The 20,879-nt window shown below is 44.1% G+C and overlaps 1 protein-coding gene across 1 annotated transcript; it reads right to left on the reverse strand.

The window, feature by feature from the left end:
• On the reverse strand, window positions 1-20,829 carry ACOX1 (acyl-CoA oxidase 1). Its single transcript, XM_064728402.1, has 14 exons — window positions 20,625-20,829; window positions 19,479-19,638; window positions 11,080-11,240; window positions 9,317-9,424; window positions 8,748-8,867; window positions 7,217-7,332; window positions 6,862-7,031; window positions 6,399-6,561; window positions 5,529-5,719; window positions 4,540-4,719; window positions 3,824-3,929; window positions 3,595-3,738; window positions 2,641-2,847; window positions 1-1,726 (listed from the first exon to the last, which is right to left on the reverse strand). The coding sequence occupies exons 1-14, from the start codon at window positions 20,737-20,739 to the stop codon at window positions 1,676-1,678; spliced, it is 1,992 nt and encodes a 663-aa protein (XP_064584472.1). The 5' UTR covers window positions 20,740-20,829; the 3' UTR covers window positions 1-1,675.
• Between the last annotated feature and the right edge of the window lie 50 nt (window positions 20,830-20,879).

The raw sequence follows: 20,879 nt of genomic DNA on the forward strand, positions 1-20,879 counted from the left end.
CACATTTTTGTAATTTATTAGATCTGTACACAGCTAGTGCTGTTCTCATTAGCATATTTTTAACCTTTTAACCTCCATCTCCCCCTCCCCAGGCCAGCAGCCTGTTCCACTGGACACAGGGAAGGCAGAGCCCTCAGCCTCCTCTGGCATCCTGAACTTCCACAGGACCTGAAACACTCGGCAGCCAAAAGGCAAGTTTGATTAGTTTATTTAAAATTAAACATTTCTTTCTGTTCAGCTACTGCACGTGGAGCCAAACCTTGTGTCTGATCATTGTTAGTGCCAGAAAACTGATTCAAAATTAGAGACTAACAGAGCCCAAAGCTGCAGAGAAGCAGCTTCTCAGGTGTTGCCTCAGAACTGCAGGATTTGGGTTCATGCTGAAGCTTTTAACAATTTTAAGCTCAGAGCTGCCCTTTTCTAGTGTGAAAAGGTTTTATGGTTACTGGACATGTTACTGGTGTGGAAAAGCAGCAATGATTTTGCTTGGTTGTAGTTGTTGCACTGATTTCCCTGGGCAGCAGGATGTTCTCCTCCAAGCTGATTTCTTCCTGTTCCATCAGACAGCACCGTGCAAGGCCCAAGTCGGTATCAAAACAAAATTAAGCAAATCAGAGAAAGCTCCTTGGAAATGCATGGGCAGGAAAAATAATAAAAAAATCTGGACACTTCACTTGGGATTGTCATTTTCTTGACAAATGCCTTTAAAAAGCCAGGACAACATCCCAGAAAAATCAGAAGACCTGAGGACATTGGTCAAAACTGATTTCTGCCCTCCAATACTGGCTTCATCATTCCAGGTCAAATTTGCAGTTTTTACCACTACATGTGGTATTTTTCCCCACCAAATCAACATAAGTAACATTTGTAAAGTGCTTCAAGATAGTGCTTGAAAATGCTAAGAGTGAAAAGAGGGGCAGAACATCTGTTATCAGCACCCAGCTGATTACTGTGAGTTGGTTTTATCCTCAGAGCAGCATCACTGTGTTCTCCTTTGACCTCCTATTAACCAAGAGCTGGCACAAAGGAAAAAGGAGTTTGTGCAGGGCAGTGAAAGAAGGAAAACAAAGGAAACACGAGGATTTCTTCTGGAAAGAGGCCTGAAGCAGAGCTCCAGAGAAGGATGGGTATTTACTTCCCAGATCCATCAGGAAAACACACACAGACTCACATGCACAGAGCTCTGCAGGAAGCTTCACACAGCACAAACATTGGCCAAATGAGGAGAGAGGTGGGGCTAATTTAACAAAAAAAAAAAAAATTGAAAAATCAAGACAGTGATGCTTTTTTTGAGGGGAGGACATAACTGCTCACCAGAAGCTACTGCCTGAGGGCTGTCAACTATGTCATAGTGAAGCCCTGCCACCTTCTCCAGTTGACAGGAACTTCTCTCTAGTTAGCAGCTTCACAAAAACAATCCTTGTATAAATCCATAAAGCTTTCCCAGATTTTTAAAAGGTTAATTTTACCATTATAATTGCACTTTAAAAACAGGCATCAATCCCTATGCACTCTCCCCAAACACCTCCTCACCTAAAAGAGGAAAGAAAGGCTACAATTATTCACTGTCCTACAGCTACAGGATTCAAAGGTTTGATTTAGGTGCCTGAAGGAAGGATGCAAACACCCAGTTTTCAGGGCAGGGCCAGAGTGCATTTTAAAAAACCTGCAGGCTTCACAGCTTAGCTTGCATTGGCTTCAGGTGTTTGTGGAAAGATTCATGAACCTGCAGGACAACAAGACAGAGGTTACAAGGTCAGGTTTGATCTTTGAAACAGTTTTACCTCCTCACATCTTGCAGTGTGTTTGTATACTAAGAATATTTGAATCAGAGGCACTTTGGAGATTTAAGAACAGCCAGAAAACTTCTATATTTCAGGCTCAATGTGATAGAAAGCATGAGGATATAAAAAACAGCCTGCCCACTACCTTTCCTTTAAGAAAGAAATGCAAAATTTATATCCATACTATTGTTTGGCATTTTAATTACAAGAAAACTGGTCCAGGTTTCCTAAGGGGCTGTAATGAAGCTCCTAAGCCCCACTGACTTCAGAAGTACAGAACACTGAGCAAACTGTGGGATTTAACTGCAGCTGCAGTCTCTGGCAGCCCATTGCAGGAGACACAGTCTGCCCTCATCAAATAAAGGCACCAGCAAACAGGATTTACTGTTCAGGTTATTTTAGCTCAGCTGCAGCTCCAATCCTAGGCCAGATATACAACATCTGACACCTCAATACTACAGGGTGACAGTTTACTTTCTCCTCCACTCACTGCTAGGGCCTGAAGAGTGGAAGATTTGCCAGAAAATGGGCAAGGCTTCCACAGCTACTGTCACTAAACAGAATTAACAGCAGGTGATAATTGCTTTTGAATTCACTGAAATACTTCAGTTGTTTCTCTGTGGAGTGCATCATTTCCTCCCTCAACTGAGAAGCTCAAGAGATCCCACAGGGATGAATGCAAGATACATCTGGGAGAGAAAACTACAGAGAGCAAACTGAAAGCAGATTGTTAGTTTTGCTCCATTACTACTTGTGACTTTTCTCCCCACTTCCATGAGATCACTGAGCAGAATCAACAACCCTAAACTGAGTTATTTCTTTGGCCATGTGAGAGGAAGAAGAGAGGTTTCTTTACCTGTGTTTTGTTCAGTGGGGATTTCTTTGCCCACTCAAACATGTTCTCGTAGACGTTGCCGTCGTAGCGGCCGAGCACAGAGCCCAGGTGGACATCATGGAAGTCAAAGGAGTCCACCAGGGCCACTGCATTGGGACGAATGGCAGCCAGGAGCTCCTTCACCTGCTGGTTCACCTGGGTTATCTGGGCACTGCTCAAGATACCAGCCTTGAGAGGGGAAACAAGCATTACACAAGTCACAGATCCTTCCCTTCCCCAAGGTCTCACACAGCTCAGCTTTCCCACACACAAAAATGCAGCAGTTCAGTTTCTAAAGTAATTAAATTGGCAATTTGCCACAGTGCACAAGCAGAGGGAGATGCCCTCCATACTGCCCAGCTATTATTCCTGGATGGGAGATTCACTCTGTGAGTACCTGGAAGTTAACTGTAGCAGCAAGTTTCCTTGGAGAATATGCATATTCACAAATTGTGCCTGACTTCAGGGAAATTTTTAGTGAGCATCAAAGAGGAAAATGGGAAGACAAAACATATCATGTCTGCCAGAAGAGCAAACAAAACACTGCTGCACAAATGCATTCTCAAACTGACAGAAGAACAGAAAAAAAGCAATGCCTGACAGTGTAAAGCCATTAACTGAAGGATGGGTTAGAATTTGGAGCACAAGATCCCCTTTCAGGGTTATTAGCTGTGAGCACATCTAACTGCAGCTCCTTTATTAATTCCTTGGTTTTTAACACATAGCACCTGGTCACCAACTGGAAACCATTTCAGCTAAACCCTGGCACATGCCTGGTTTCCATTTATGACAAGGGAAACCTACAAGAGCCTTCCAGCAGGCTGGCACTGCTAATGACCCTACACCTCTACCATCCACACAGCTTGGCATTTAAAGCACATTTGCAAGCAGTGAAGCTGGCTTCAGAGATCTGGAGTGCTGGAGGAAGGCACCAACCTGCAGGAAGTCTCCTGCGTTCCTGCTGATGCCGAACAGGGCGTAGAGGAGGCACAGCTCGGTCAGCACGGCGCGCACGGCGGCGTCACCCACCTCAGCCAGCTTGGCTGTGAACAGCTTCACCACCACGTAGTGACAGTGGGCCTGCAGGAACCAAACAGGCTCAGTCAGGGACACAGAAACATCAGCAGCTCTCACAGCATGGTTCTTTAGCAGGCACATCACTGACCTCTGATGCCCGCACAAGATCAACAGAAGTTCTGTTCCAGGCGTCCTCCTTGCTCTTTCTGTGGGCCAGCTCAGCTTGCAGATTCTTTGCTGCAGATTCTACAAGCCTGTTTCACATGAGGAAGAAAAACAGTTTAAATAATAACACCACATTAACAGGATGACATACACTGAATTCACACATGTCAGTCATGGCACATGAGCTCAGAATTCTTCTCATGTGCCAAAGACAGTGACTGGAGTGACAAGTTGTGCCTCTATAACACCAGTAATCACTGCTGCAGCTACAATACAGCTACAGAGGGGTAAGAGGACTTCTGACAGCACACATGTGGTGCTTCAATACCTACTCACAAACAGGTGTCTGTTCTACTCTCCCACTTCCCTCACAATGAACTTTAATATCAGGACTGTTTCTCTCCAGAGAGATCTCTGAGTAGTTTGGTATTTGTAAGTTTGAATATACTTTACACATAAATAAGAAAAAGATACATCCCAAAGGACTGAGGAGCAGAGTAACCAGGCTATGGGCAGGCTGTGAGCAACCTCAAAGCCCTTAACCCTGACCCCAACCCAGTAAAGTGTGTCACTTCCTGAAAGCAACACACTGATCAAAGCTTTGCCAGCCACACCTCGAGAACCCAGCACAAACAGGGCCGTGCATCACCACCACCTCACCCAGTTTTTCTTGGCTCAGCCCAGCCAGTGTGAGCTCACCGGGCAGCACGTGACTTGTAGGCCTCCACCAAGCTGGTGGGGTCATTGATCCTCACGGTGACAGTCCTGGCAGCCACGTGCTGGGGCTGGATGCGCTGCCTGGAGAGGTCGTTCAGGTAGGACACCATGCCACTGACCTGCTGGCCAGAGGTCACCTGGGTGTAGCTTTTCATAAGGAACCTGAAAAGAGAGACAGCAGATGGCAGCAGATCTTCCTCCTGAGCTGTTTGAATGGACAAAAGTCATCTCACTGAGGCTCAGGCCAGAAAGTTTATCTGTCAAAAATGGGGCAGGGGACAGAAACATGACACCACTTTTGTGCTAATACAGACACTTCTGCTCATTACTTTGTCACCAAATTCACTGCAAATAAAAGACTCCTCAACACCAATTTAGTGTTAAGAAGGGCATAATTTATTGCAGGTGTCTGGTTGCGTGGGGATAACTCCTACTTGTGTGCATGTGATTTTTCACAAGTGTGTTGCTTACATACAGTCACTACATGCATATTATAATTAACTCATTACCATAAAACCTTCCCCACGTTCCCAGATTGAGTCCTTGTTTTGGCTGTAGCTGCATTCCTAAGCCAGGTGTCTCCCCCTTATCTCCCAAGTGTCCTTGCTGGGATTCTGTTTCTCTGATCAAAGTTACATAGACATAGCAGAAATCCAATTAACCCTTTTGGTACCAACTCCAGCCACAAGGACCAGTCTCAAGCTGCGCCAAGGGAGATACAGGCTAGAATTAAGGAGGAAGTATTTTACAGAAAGAGTGGTCAAATACTGGAATCATCTACCCAGGGAGGTGGTAGAGTCACCATCCCTCGAAGAGTTTAAAAAAAGACTGGATGTGGCACTTGGTGCCATGATCTAGTTCAGGTGTTAGAACATGGGTTGGACTCGATGATCTTAAAGGTCTCTTCCAACCTAGAATTTCTGTGATTCTGTGAAGAGAGGCTGGAACATGCCTGTGCAGAGCTCCCCTACCTGGCAGTCTGCAGCATCATGACAGTGTTCTCCCCCTCGTAGGTGCAGGACGGGGTGAAGGTGACATAGATGTCAGGAATGCCACTGCAGCGGGAGTAGCCGTGCCCGCCGCACGCCATCCGACACTCCTCAATGCCAGCATTGGCAGTCCAGGAGGTGAACGCCTTCAGCCCCGCCGTCAGGGCGTGCAGCTGAGGGCAAACAGCAAAGCCAGCTTCATTTTCCACTCTTAGCTTGCACACATACATGTTAAGGACTGCAACTCCCAGAAAAAGGAAAGTGAAGTCAAAACCATTCTTGTGCTGTTTCACAGGTTTTTGTTTCCCTTGAAGGAAGTCTTTCCTGAGCCAAATATTTATATGAAAACCCTTGTACATGGAAAGACTTATTTTAAGTCTTTAAGCCTTCTGCCCCTACACATTTTATGTACAAGACTGTTTTCGACTGCCCATTGTCACAAACCCTTATAGAAAATTAACATTTTACAACCTTAACCCCTCAGTATAGTACTGACACTTTGATCAACAAGCCTATTCTACCCTAGGCACCTGGAAGAAGTTACAGCACAAGCACAAGACCAGTCTTAACTCCCAAACAGTACTCCATCATTCCTGGAAATGCACCTTTTGAATAAAAATATATTCCCAGTAGCTTTCTCACTGTGCATTACTCCCTGTTTTTTATAAAGTGCTAAATTAATAGAGCAAATAAATGTCACCAGCATATTCTGGACTGCGGGGCCTCTGAAACTACAGAAGTAGAAGACATCTCATGAGTGAAAGCCAAAAAGGTTCAATGACTCTTTTTCCAAGCTGTGAAGAAACCTCACACAAATTCAACCAACACACTGGTTTCCAGAGGACACAGTACCTCTGGCAGCTCACTGAGGTCCCCCTTGCTGATGTCCCCATTGATACGATGATAGGTGTCCTTTATGTAGGCTCCCACAAAATGGAAGGCGTATGCTGTTGCCAGGAGAGGAAAGAGTTTGTATTGCTGGGTCTGATAATCCAGGATCTGGGGTTCTGGCTCCCTGGAGCAAAACACAGATGAGTCAGCATGTCAGTGGTAACAGCCTGCTGCAGAAATCCCATTTATCCCTACTCTAACTAAGTTCACCATCCACATCAAGTCAGACTCTCTAACACCATCCAGCAAAAGCCTCTGGCAGGGGAGGACATTCCAAGAACGAAAGATTACACACTCCCCAGGACAAACACTGTTTTGAAACCATACTGAATGCCAAAGCAAGTATCAGCCACAGCCCCCATTCCTGCCAGCAGTTCAGAATTTTCCCTCAGCAGTTTGGCTGCTCTGGGTCTCCTGCCCTCACCCTGGCTTCAGCTCAGACTGGTGTCTGACGGCGCTGTAGCGGATGGCGATGGTGCAGGCCCGGGACAGCGAGCGAGCAGAGTCACCCACGATGAGGGAACGGATGAACACCATGGTCCCATAGGTCAGCTTGTCACTGACTGGTTTCACATAGGTGCCATCTGGTTCAACCTGCCAAAAAATAAAAGATTTAAAAAAATATAGCCTGGTGATTTGTGGAGTTTCCTTCCTTTTACATGTTCATACTCAAAACTCATCAAGCAGCCACCCACAACCCTTTTGGTGCAGTACTCAAGCTCACAGGAGCATTCAGCAGGCCCATTTCTAACAGCAGATCCTGAAGCTCGCTGCTTTACCTGGGCATATTTCATCAGCATGTTCTCCCGAGGAATTCGGAAGTTGTCCATTTTCAGGTAGCCATTATCCATTTCATCATAGCCAAACTTGGGGCCAATGTCACCCACTGTGATGCCTGCCACAGACAAAGCCACTTGCATTAAGAAATAAACACCAAACAGCACACAAGAGTTTGGTTCAAGCCTTCTCCCATAAGGAGATTGGTTTGTTTTCTAGCAAGTCCTAGCAGTGTTATGAGTAAGAGTTACCAGGGACCTTAATCTTTTTGATGGAAAAGTGGTGTCCTGGTTTTGGCTGAGATAGAGTGAAATTATCTTCCCAGTGGCTGGTACAGTACTGTGTTCTGGATTCAGCACAAGAACAATGTTGATAACACACTGTTGGTTCAGTTGTGCCTGAGTAGCATTCGCATCAGACCAAGGACTTTTCAATTTCCACACTGCCCCAACAGTGTGAGGCTGGGGGGACACAAGAGGGTGGCAGGTGACACAGCCAGGACAGCAGATGCCAGCTGGACAAAGGGATATCCCCCACCATGTGGCATCATGCTCAACAATAAAAATGGGTGAAGCCAGCTGGGGGGAATGACAGCTCTCTGCTCAGGGACTGGCTTGGCATCAGTCAGCTGCTGCTGAGCAATCACACAGTCATCACCTGCTCCGCATATTCTACTATTAATATTGTTGTTGTTGTTGCTGTTATTATTGTTGATTTCCCTTCCTTTTCTGTCCTATTAAATTGTCTTTATCTCAGCCTGCAACTTTTACCTTTTTCACAACTCTTTCCCCCATCCCCCTGTGTGGAGGGATCTATGTCCTATATCTATCTATATATCTATATATATATATCTATATCTATCTATCATCAGCTGCCTGATGAGTTGAACCACAACAACTGGATATCAAAACATGGGAATCTCCATAACTTCCATGCAGCCCCACTATCCACTCACTGCATGAGCTGTCTGTAAACTTCATCCAGCTCATTTCCAGCTAAAGAGTGATGAAAGCTCTTCTTCCCCTATCAGAAAGCAGAATTGTGGAATGCATAGCTGGGACACACTGGGGCAGAATCAAATCCCAAACTAAACTTCACTGGGGCAGAATCAAATCCCAAACTAAACTTCACTGGGGCAGAATCAAATCCCAAATTAAACTTCACTGGGGCAGAATCAAATCCCAAATTAAACTTCACTGGGGCAGAATCAAATCCCAAACTAAACTTCACTGGGGCAGAATCAAATCCCAAACTAAACTTCACTGGGGCAGAATCAAATCCCAAATTAAACTTCACTGGGGCAGAATCAAATCCCAAACTAAACTTCACATTGAAGGCCTGGTAGGAAAGATGATTTAGTGGTAGTTCAGTTGTAAGAAAGACTCATTTAAGCCCTGTGATCTACCAGCTGAATTCAGCCAACGAAATAAGCCACGGACTTTACAAACACAGCAGGAAGTTTAACAAACACTGTATACAGTGAGAGAGAAAGAGATGTAATGTGTAATGCACTCCCTGAGTGTGAACCTGTACCTGGCAGAGGTTCATGTGTGCCCAGCTGCCGGATGGGGACAATGAAGGCGTGCAGGCCTTTGCACTGGCCCTGGGTGTAGAGCTGAGCCAGGACGATGGCATGGTTCGACGTCTTCCCAACTGCAAAGGGAGCAGGGCTCAGCACAGAAACACAGCCAGACACACTCACACACTGAGTCTTTCTTCTGAGATAACCTCATTACATCATGCTCCAGAAAACCAGATTGACCCCACTGGATGCCACCCCAATTGTACAGATCTGTGACAAAATGTTGCTCAAGTCAATGGAAGTTGAACAACACAATTTTCTCGACTATAAAACACTGAGTCCTTAGCACATCCATCATAGAAGCAATCAAAAATTACACCAAATCCACAGTGTGAATGGCTCTGAGCAACAGTCCAGAGCACACAATGTTTAGCAGGCTCTGCTAAGTCTGCTTGTTATGCAAGAGTGACTGGATTTCAGCCAACCCTTTGGATCAACTTTCAGCTATCACTCTGCAGATATAACACACATAGCATCACCTCCCTTTCTCCATACACCTTCCAGATTTAGACACACTTACGTCCACCTGGCCACCACTTAATGGAGGTGACAGTGGGGCTGTTGAGGATGAACTCCTGTGTAGAGGGGTCATAAGTGGCTGTTGTTTCCAGGCCCCTGAGATGAGTCCCTGGAAACAAGCAAACACAGTGTTTTGGCAGGAAGTCAGTCACAAAACAGAGATAAGGACAGAACTGGGCAATGGAAAGTGGAACTCCAGTAGTAATGTTTGAATTTTAATTTTGCTTTTAGGCTATATGTATAAAAAGCTAAAGAGCAACAAATTAAGGAAGAACAAGTGAGGGTCAGACCATATTCTGGGACCGCCAATTCTCAGAAAACATTGATTTTTTTCCCCAGTGGTCTAAGACTGGTTTTCCAAGCACCTCCAATCTGACACCTTTCTGCTATCACACACCAGAAGCCCTTTCTCATTCAAAATGTTCCACAGGAACACAATCACCTGAATTTCACTAAAATGCAAAATAAAACCATCCAGTTCTCAGCCACAAGACGAAATAAACAGTGCCCATCCCCTCATCAAGCCTACATTCTCCTCACTTGATGGAGCTGATCTCCCAGAAGAGACCATCCATAGCTCCAAAAGAACAAGTAATGGCATGTGTATGCCAGGTGCTGATGCAGGTAGATGAAGAGACTACATAAAGATGGAGATAATTCCAGGAACAGTCTTTGTCTTCTGCCCTCACTGCTTCACTTCCCACACACCTCTCAGAGCAGTGGCACTGCCCCTGAATGCTTTAAAAGCTCCCAAAATCCCCAGGCCTGCTTGCTCAAACCAGACAAGCTGTGAACACTGCTGAGAGTCTGGACTGGCAGGGCAGGACAAGAGCTCCAGCAGGAAAAAGGAGATCACCTTGCAGCAGCCACGTTCCCAAAGCATGGAGGTAATGGCACATTTCCACAGGCAGCTCAACACAGACTCACTCTGCTGGCAAAGGATCTTCAAACCTCACTAGTTCCAAGAGATTCTCCTCAGACTTGCAGTTACTTTATGCTTCACACAGTCTCTACATTTCCCTTCAACACAAAGGTGAATCCTGCTCATTTTTAGAAAATAATTCTCATTTGCAACTCTGAGATGACCAAAATTAAAGTTTCCCAAGGCAGAATATCCTCCCTTTGAAACTTGAATTAGAAGTGTTGCAATCACAATACTGCTGGAGTTATCAAAATCCATTTCAAAGCTTGGAAGCGAAGGAATAGCAATGAAAAACAAAGTCAACATGAGACACAGAACTCAAAAAGCCCAACACATTTCACAGTCAGTTAAAAAGAACACATGGGAGTGAACTAAGGGGAAAAAGCTCCCCACAGAACATGAGCATTGGAACCAAGGTTAATCCTGAGGTGAACAAGCAACTCTTAATTTTTTGGCATCTCTTTCACCACCTCAAAGCTCTGTCCTTTTGTTTTTACTCTGAACATGAATCAGAGCAAAGCAGAACTCCAATGGAAAGAACAACAAATGAACAGATGCCCCCAAACTGGCAGCACAGTGCTGGGCAGTAATGACACTGGTTTGAATGGCACAAGGAGCCATTCCTTACAGAGCCACACACATCCAAGCCTCCCTTCAGAGGAAAAGGGAAGCAGCACATGGCAAATGCTCTATTAACCCTTGCAGAGGCTCTCCACCTTTCCCTACAAGCACAGCAGGCTGTGTAAAACTGCAGGGCACACACACACACTGCTCGAGCAGGCAGGGGAATCCTCTGCACACAAAGGCATTGTCAGAAAGAGCATTTACTGAGGGTACTGTACCATGGCCCATCTCAGTCTGGGCATAAGTGCCAATGATCTCCAGGTTCCAGGCAGGCATGAAGAAGCGATCCTGCTGCTCTGGGGTGGCCTGGGTGAGGAGGGTGGGGAGGAACATGCCCAGGTGAAGGTCCAGAGGCTCAGGCCGTCCGCGGTGAACAAAGCTGGGAAGAATTGTCACGGGATGGGAGCGTGAAGGGAATGTTATGGGAGGGAAGCAAGCATGAGGATTCATGGTGGAGATTCAGGAAGAGACAAAAAAGGAAAAAAAAAATGATTCACGTGTCAATCAGAATTCAGCAAGTGTATTTCAGAGAGGCAGAGCACTGTCCTTTTCTCAGGCTGAGTAATAAGAAATTGCACTCACTTTGAAATAAACATGCTGCAAGGCATTTCTCTGTAATCTTGCAGAAAGTGCATCTGCAGCATTCCCCTATTTTTGATGCACTAAGATGAATTAAAAAAAAATTAATCCAAACCAAAAGATGGACCAGACCTTCTGGTTTGAACATCAGAGCATCCCTAAGTTCAGAGGGCTGAGGCAGTCAGCTGAGAATGTCAGTTTGTTGGAGATGTGATGTGGCTGAATGCCGTGTGCTTTCAACCAAATACAGAAAAGTCTACTGTTTTTTTATTTTATTACATGTTTTGAAGGTAGAATCTTGTGGAAGTCCCAGTTTATTCAGCTAAACAAGTTGGATTTTCAACAAATGTTATTTTTAAAAAAAAGACAAACCCTAACTGACTGTACTATTTACTCTGATTTTTAAAAATGAAATATCACACACAATTAGTGTACATGGCATTTCAAATCAACTCCCTTCAACTTCAGCTATTTTAAAGAACTTTCTTAAAAGGACAGTGCTCTGTATGTGTAAGTCAAAGTTACACATGAACAACTTGGGAAGAAAGCCAACATTTTTCAATTTGTAAATCACCAGCACAAATTATCTCCAATTAAACATATTGCAGTAGAATTACTTTTTCTCCATGTTCTGTCAAGCACCACTGTGAGGTAATTAAGTAGTCTATTAAGCTTTTCAATAAAAAGAATTAATTAATCATTCAATCTTAAAATATTGGCAGCTTTGAGTATTAAAATGGTGGTGATAGATTGAGGACAAGTACCTTCATCTGGCTCCTTTATGTATGAAATAAATTTAATTTTACTTTAACAGGAATATATATATATATATAAATATTTAAATTATATGCATCATATAAGAGCACTGGTCTGAGCTTGGCTCAAACTCATCTGATATTCTTAGCAAAGTGATAACAATGCATCCTTGGGTCCTCTAAATACACATTAATATGAACTGGTTCTGTCCCTAGGCCTTCCTAAGAATTGTTTTTTGATATTCTCAGACTCCTATAAATAAATTCAACTATCTAATAAACCCAGCAGTATGGTTTTCTAAGCTTTCTGACTGCACAGTGACTGATGGCCTACCAGGAATACCAGATTTTAATGAGTTCAATACTGGTGAGAAGTCCTGAACAGCTACAGCTGACAGCCAAAGAGTGACAAAAAAAAGAAAAAAAAAAAGAAAATCCTTATTTATCAGCAGTAGTTATAAACCAGATAGAAACAGCACAGGATTTTCACTTGTTTCATTTTCTGCCCTGTGCTATTTGTGTCTTTTCTTTCTTTGATTTTTTTTTTTTTTGAGAGACAAAGAGACTTCTTCACTATGAAAGAGGTTAAAATCAACACAGGCTATCACCAAAAGAAAACTGAGGAACTACCCCTCCAGGCCAGAGTTCAATTCAATAATCCTGAGCTCTGCTTCCCCATCACCAGATTTTAAACATCAGGATTAAATTAAGCAAAGCTCAGTGACAATTACTGCAGCAGCTTCACTGATGGAATATCAGCTACTCAACATTCACAGCAGGAATGCCAAATGTTTGCATTTTTTAATTATTCAGCACAGAGAGCATATCCATTTCACTGTATTCCATTTAGTGTCAAAATACCAATTTAACCATGAAACAACAAGAGAACTACAAGGAAATCAACCATCACCAGGCAAGAAAGTGCAATGATCTAATGTGAAATCAGGAGTAAAACCAATCACTGCAGTGTGGATGGGACTGATTTCAAGCAGCTGGTGTGAGAAAGCAAATGAGGCCAGCAGGCACTGATTGTTGCCATTCAGTTCTCCCTCAGCTTCTGGGGTTCAGCTGGGTTTGCTGAGCAGGACAGAGGACAGGGTTCTTCCACTGAGTCTTCCACAAACGTTTCAGCAGCTGTAACTGAGCAACCAGGCAGCTGCCATTGCCATCCAGCAGTGTCCAGACCTGACACTTCAGACTTTCCCACTTCAGATGCCAGCACAAGCACTGGAGTCTCTGTTTGTTAACTATTCTTGCTGGTATTTAACAGCCATAACTCCAGGTTCTGGGCCAAGAGACTGGTTTTTGATCCATTAAATGTTTTTCCATTTGAAGCAGTGAAAGTTGCTTTCAACAGCAGCAGGAATAGGATGGTTTTTTTCTTTTTGTAAACAAGACCTTGCCAGGAAGCTGTACATCTGGAAGAGAAGTGCCTGGGGCAAAGCATACCTGACTTTCAACCAGAACTCACAATCTCACCGTGCTCCACTGCTCCTGCAGGAATGCTCCTGACCTGTTTGTGCAGGCCAGCCATGCACTGAGGGCTCTGCCATACACGTCCCAAAATCAGGCAAAAGCAAAAACCACAGCACTGCTCATTGACACAGTCAACTGGCTCAAGTGAAATTCAGATTCTCAGGGCTTAGAACAACCTCCTCATTTCAAAACAAAGCTAACAACTACCCATGCAGCGATCAGCTAAGAGGTGCATTCTGGAAAAGACCAAAAGGAATCCTGGCATTGTCAGGATGTGAAATGAGGCGGCTGCCTGGCTACAGACATCAACCATTAACTGAGGAGCTTTACCTTTCCCCTTTTGGACTGACCCAGGGAAGATGAAGAATTACCCAGTGGAGTGAGAGCAGAGGTTACCCAGTGATCCCTGCAGGGAACTAACCATGTCCCATCTCGGTTTGGGCGTAGGTGCCAATTATCTTGACTCCACGGACCAGGGGCAGCCACTTCTCCTTCTGAGCAGCAGACGTTTGGGTCTCTATGGTTTTGTGAAACATGCTGAAGTGGAGACCCAAAGGTTCAGGAAAATTGCCCAAGCATGTTCTACAGGAGAGAAATAGAGGGATCTGGATCTCAGTCTTACTGTTAGCATGAACCTGAAAGGCTTTTCCCCAATTGGAGCATAAGATAAATAATCTCTGCCTCATTCAACCTTTTTTTTTTTTTTGTCCCACAAGCAACCTCCAAATGTGGAGGCATCAGAAGCAATGCTAATGGGGACTCAGATGGTATTTTCTTCACCCCATGAATCCTGCTGTTGCTATGTAACTGGAAAAAATATTATTCTACAAAGGTTCATGAGGAACTTGAAACTAAGGACATGAAAACCAAAATATTTTCTCCTCCATCTCTCAGGCTTTGTGGGAATAAATCCCACTGTTGCTGGGAGCCTACAACTAGGGCATTATTAGTTAGAAGAAATATGTATTAAAAATGAAAAGGTTTCTTTGGTGACTGAGCTCTTTTTGGACCAGCTCTGTATTGCCTGCAGCTGCTTCTATCAGTTGTGAGATCTGGAACTCACCTTCAATTAAAATTACCATTACAGTCTAGTGCTGGAGGGAATGGAAAGAAAAATCAGGCATTTTGGGAGAGCTTCACCAAAGCAGAAGTTATTTCCTGAAAGAAAACTGTAGTCATCTAGTAGCCACAATGCCAGGCAAAGCATATTCTCAATTAAAACATCTATCTAAACTATTGTAATCAAGTAATCTAATGCTGGTGATTAAACTGTGCTTTAAGCTGCTGTGGGTGCAGGTACAGTGTCTGAAGTTCCTGGAATTGAGGCACACAGTTCTTTCACCAAAAATACTCTTGCCTACAGCAGCAGTTACCAAAGCTGATGTTTTCAGGGTGACCAAGGGCTTAAAAATACTGCAAGGACATCAAGACAGAACTTTTTTAACTCTTGTGGTTTTCTAAGTAGGTCATTCTTTTAGCCCAGGACCTATAGAGCAACAGCAGCAGCCTTTTCTCCCTCACTGCCTGCAGCACAATTATTGTGCACATACTCCCTGGGCCCAAAAAGGACAAATCTGCAGGGAGAAAATGAGTGCTGACCTTGAAACATGAAGTTTCAAGGCTTGGGAAGAGCTTGAATGGGTCTTTGCATATTTTCAGCACTCATTGAAAGATCTTGAGAAAAATGTGCAGCTCATGCTTTGCTGTTAGAAAAAATCAGGTCAGACAGTGCTTCTTTGAAGGTAATGTTCCAGGAAACATCTCAGCAATCTTCTGAAAGGTCACACCAGCAACTTTCACTGCCTATGAGGAAGATTAATCACAAGTGCCAGATATCTAATGATTAATATTACCTTCTCTGACAGGAGGAAGACAACAGACATTCTGCAAGTGGATGCTTTAACAGCCCTGTGTCAGGAGGTCATGATGTTTCTGTAGCAAATCATGCAGCGTTTTAACAGCTTCTTGCATTAACTAAGTTTAAGTTTAATCAGAAGTGCCAGATATCTAATGATTACTATTACCTTCTCTGACAGGAGCAAGACAACAGACATTCTGCAAGCAGATGCTTTAACAGCCCTGTGTCATGGTCATGATGTTTCTGTAGCCAATTGTGCAGGGTTTTAACAGCTTCTTGCATTAACTAAGCTGAAAATTAAATTACAGCAGAAACTGTTCTTCTCTGCATACTCCACACTGAAGATTTAGGATTTCCTTAATGTGCCTTTTAACACCTTGAATGACAATGAGAGAGAATCCTGTTTTCCTCAAACACAGGGCAAACAGAAGAGGTACCAGCTGTGAAGGGAGGAACAACAGGATTTCTTCCCTTCTGTTTCTTTCTCTGAACTCTTTACTGCTTTCCATTCCAATTTCATCACTCCCAGCACCTGGATTGGCTGTTCTCCAATTCTGCTCTCTGCTCTGTGTAACAGTTCAAAGACTGATGGTGGCAGTGACCACCTGATCAATGCCCAGCTGCTCTGAGGTCACCCTTGCTACAACAACCAGTGTCACAATGAGCCTGCAGCTCCAAGTGCACTTCTGGGAGAAGGCAGGGTGTAAAATGTGCTTTGGCAATACAGAGCTTCCCAGATTGCACAGCAACCAGTGCCACCCACACAGCAAAAGGCACTTATGTGACAGGTGTGTCACTGGCTCAGGACAGAGGATGACAGAAGCAAAGCTGGGTGTTCAGAGGCTCCAAAGCCATCCTCAGGCTGCAGAACTGGGTCACAGAACAGGGACCTTTATTTTACATCAGTCTGTGTGCAAACTTTGCTGCTTTGGGCAGTTCCTGAAGTTACTCTTTCAAGGATGAGCATGAAGGGTCATCCCAGGGGAGAAGGAGCAAGAGCTGTGTTTGACCTGTGCTAACTGGGCTTCAGAGCTAACAACTGTTCTGGCAATAAACTCCTGTTCCAGCTCTATCAAAGTAAGATTAAGCCAGACTCATTCACTCTGCATTAATTTAGTAGTGCCCATAGTAGAGTTTTTCTGCCTTGGTTTGCTCAAAGGTCCTAATTCAGAGATGTAAGAACAAATTCCAACAGGCAAAGTGCACATTCATGCAATGCTTATGAACACAGGACTCATCTGGTGACCAGCAGCTCTCAGATCTTCTCTTCTTCCATGACCCAGTTTGTCTCAACTGCTTTTCACTTCTTTGTTTAATCCCATTTTCCTCAATGAAAGTTAATTAAAGTTGGAGGTGAATTAAAACTGAGCAGCTCTCTCTCTTCCAAGAGCGTTGGAGCATTACACCAGAAACATTTCCCATTTTTCATGCTGACTTACATTTTGCAGCAGTTAGACTGTAAAAGAAATCTGAAATATTGGCATTGTTTGGCTGATGGCCTTCAAAGCTGTAGTCACAACAGCTGCAACTGCAGTGTTGACATAGAAGAATTACTGCATGAAAAGCAATTAAGGATATTTAATAGATCCTCTTATGATCTGGAGTCCAACAAAGCCCTTTGGAAACAGGAAGGAGGAGCATTCACTTGAACATGTCACAGCAGCAGCAGCAATTGTTTAAGTATATCTTCAGGGCAGTGAAGGAAGCAGCATTTCTCCTCACCTACTCATAAATCAAGCTATAAAGTTGGTGAGTCATGTGCAAAGCTACCTAGAGGTGTTCTGGCACTTTAGGAAAGCTACAGGAAAAAAATTCTTTAAAATTGCATATGTAAATCTGTCCCTGCCTTTTGGGGATAACTGACAAAATTTCTTAAGCTTCCAGAAGTAGAAATGTCAATCACAATAAATACAACTTGACATCTGAATCAAGGATGTCAGTCTTTTTCATAAACGTCTTTTGAGGCATGTTGCAACACCATAGCCATTCAGTTTTCAGTTTGGAAAAATGAATAAGCCCAAACCACTTTCTCCAGGTCACCTTTTGCACTAATGAAGTAATTTCCAGTTAGCACCAATTAGCATGTTTGGATATGGGATAGAAATAAACATAATTTTGTCAGTTGGGTGCAGTTCACCAAATCTAAAAAATCTTTACCACTCAGCAGGTGGGAAAGTGGGGACAGATGTTAAAATGCAAATGAAATCAAAGGATGAAAAAAATAATCCTTTCATTTAATCAAATTTTTAAGCAGCAGCAAGCCCACATCCTCCCTTGCCAACACCAGAGATTATAGTAAAGAAGTAATTTCAGAATATCAATAGTGTACAGTTCTTAGAGCAAACACTTCACCTGTAGGCAAGAAGTTTATGCACTGCTCTTCATTCTGTCACACATGATTACAGAAGAAATATGGTATATAAAATAAATAAAAAATGGCAAATACAATCAGTCTGCAGTAACTGCAATTATATTTTGAAATCTTAAATGGTGGCAATTAGATTTTACCTTGGAAAAAAGTAAGCCTTTTTTATTGTTTCTGTTGGTTTTGGACTGTGAATTCTGACTAGTCACACCTGACCATTTATGCCATGTTAGATATGGAGGTACTAGCTGGTATCTGTATGAAATATTTATTACACTTTCATTCACTTAGGAATTGCTGAATCCAAAGTGAGCTTATGGAAAGACAAAACTAGCATCTCTCATTTGACTACTTCAGAAAAGCCTGTTTTCATATAATATTGTCACTTAATAATGGTACAAAAAGACAGAAATTTTGTTAAAACTTTCCATCTGATAGATTGGATAGACTTTGCTGAATTTTGTCTGTAGAAACAAATAAATAAATGAAGAAACTTCCCCATCACTTTCAATAAACCCTGTGTTGGAAAAAAAATTATTAACTTTGGCTGTGCAGCACCTGAATAACCTCTACTGTCACTGAGCTTGTTCCCTGTTATCACTGTCCACCAATGATGATTTTTAAATTATTTACATGACTTCCATGAGAACTTTGATGACACAGGTCAGTGCAGACCATTTTCTCTCAAAGTAAAACCACAGTGGACAAGATAACTTCATTTTCCTAATGCCAGGGGTCATGCCCTGGGGCCCATGGCAGCTTTTCCACAAAACCAGTCACAGGGGGCTTGTGGCTCATTATTTAATCTGCCAGAGTATATATCCATGGGATTATGAGAGATTTCTAGATCTGTGTAACTTCTCTGTTATCACTTTCTGTTTGATTAAATCAGAAAGAGTTTAACAGAATTAAGGGAAGAAATACATCAAAATCAGGAACTGAGTTCTAATTTCTTCTGGAAGGAATGAAAACCCACATGTAAAGGCAATCTTATTTTCATTAACTTGATCCAAAGGTGGTGCTATCAGATAAACCAAAGGTCAGGTACAACAAAAAGCCTCTGGGTCAAAGAGAACCTCTGGAGCTTAGAGGAGGGAGCCAGAGCAGACAGTGATACACAAGAACTTATAAACCATCTTGGAATAGTTTCAAGTATCTCTGCAATGTGACTTTATTGGGTCTAAGTGCAAAGTGAAGTAATCAGCTTTTAGAGATTTCATTAGAAGCTGCAAACTCATCAGATCTATTCAGATTCAAAGTAATTCAGTATGATTTTTTTATTCCTTTCAGGACAAAAAAAATCTGACTTCAAGTTCTGTTTTTTAGTTTCTGCACCACACATACAAAAGAGCGTATCATTGTTAATGTTGCATTTCTCTTAAAAAAAACAAAAACAAAAACCTAAGAAAACACGACATTAAGGAATTCAGGGTTTCATCTGAAATTCACTGAAGCCAGACTCAAGTGGGCTTTTATACAGGTCTTGAGCTTCCTTTAGACAACAAACACAGGAAAAAAGCACAACCCTAGCATCCTTGGTGGTGACTGAAGTACAAGAAGCAAACTCTGGATCTTTTTGGGTACCTTTTAAACCAGTAGATCTCCTCGGGATCTGCAATTCCATATTCCCTTAGCTTCATCACCATCAAGGAGCTCTTCCTGATGGCTTGCTCATAGCGCTGGCTACGGGACAGGAAATTCAAATCCTCGTGCTGGAAGTCGGGGTCATTCAGAACTAAGGCCTCTGGGGACAGAATGGGAGAGGAAAACAAACTCAGTTTCCACAAACCTCAGCAGGGAGTGAGCAACGACCCAGCATTTTACCTGCTCTACCTCAAGGCATGGGTATCAAAAAAGTGAAAATAAAATGAGAGGTTAACGAAATGAGAATGAAATCAAAGCTCTTTGAGAGCTGCTGGCAATCTCATTCCACACATAAACCCCATTCACAGTTCAAAGCTCTCTGGACTTGGCAGGAGGGCAATTCACTGATGTAAGACCAGCGGGTCCCTCAGCAACAGCCCCAGAGGCTGAGGCAGCCCTGTGAACTCTGAACCCCACGCAGCTCCAGCAGAAGGGCAATAATAACAGGAATAACAGGGGTTATTATTCCCCCCGTGCCAAGTGGAAAACAAGGTGCCCAGAGAGCACAGACTTTCTGTGTCCCCCCTTTGGCAGCCAAGTTTCACAACAACTCTGACAGTCCCAGCCCAGGGAAGAGCCTGGAAGTAGCTCATTAATCTCTCATAACCACATCGCGCCGGTTGACAAACAGATGACATTTGTACTGTTGGGCAAGAGCATGCTAGGAAGGAAAAAGGAGGGGACGGAGCCCATGGGAAGCGGCCTCTGAGCCTCTGGAGGAAGGGGAAACAGAGTAGTAAAAGGACACCGCTCTATCAGGGCCACCCTATGTCCTTTCTGAGGAGGAGAGGGACCAGGGACGTAACACAGCTCCTGTTCCTCTCTAACCCCCCCTTTACGCTGTCTCTGCACCTGCCAACCCTCTCCTCACAGCTTTCTCCCCTCTCCACAAAAGCTCCTCCGCACCCTCTCCCGACCCACGACCCCCTCACAACTCCGTGGCTCCTCGCCCCGCTATCCCCGCCCTGTATCCCGCTCTCCCTGGGTCTCCCCACCCCGCAGCCTCTCCCCTTCCCACCCCGCATCCTCTCCGAGCCCTGACCGGGGCTGTCTCTCCCGGTGCCCGCGGCCCGGGCCCTCTCTCACCGATCTCCTTGCGGCGGCGGGTGCGCTCAGGGCCGCCGTCTAGGATGTGGGTGAGCAGCTCGGGCTGGAAAGTGGCGGCGGCGCGCTCCCTCCGCAGGTCCGCGTTCACCGACATCGCGGCGGTTGCGGCGGCGGCTGTGCCCGATCCCGATCCCAATCCCGATCCCGAGTCCTTCCCGTCCCCCCTGCGCCGGCCCCGCCCCCGCGTGACGTCACTGCCGCGACGCCACGTGGTTCCCGAGCGGGCGGGCCGCT

This window comes from Zonotrichia leucophrys, chromosome 18, assembly GCF_028769735.1.
Source record: "Zonotrichia leucophrys gambelii isolate GWCS_2022_RI chromosome 18, RI_Zleu_2.0, whole genome shotgun sequence".
In the NCBI taxonomy this organism is placed as follows: domain Eukaryota; kingdom Metazoa; phylum Chordata; class Aves; order Passeriformes; family Passerellidae; genus Zonotrichia; species Zonotrichia leucophrys.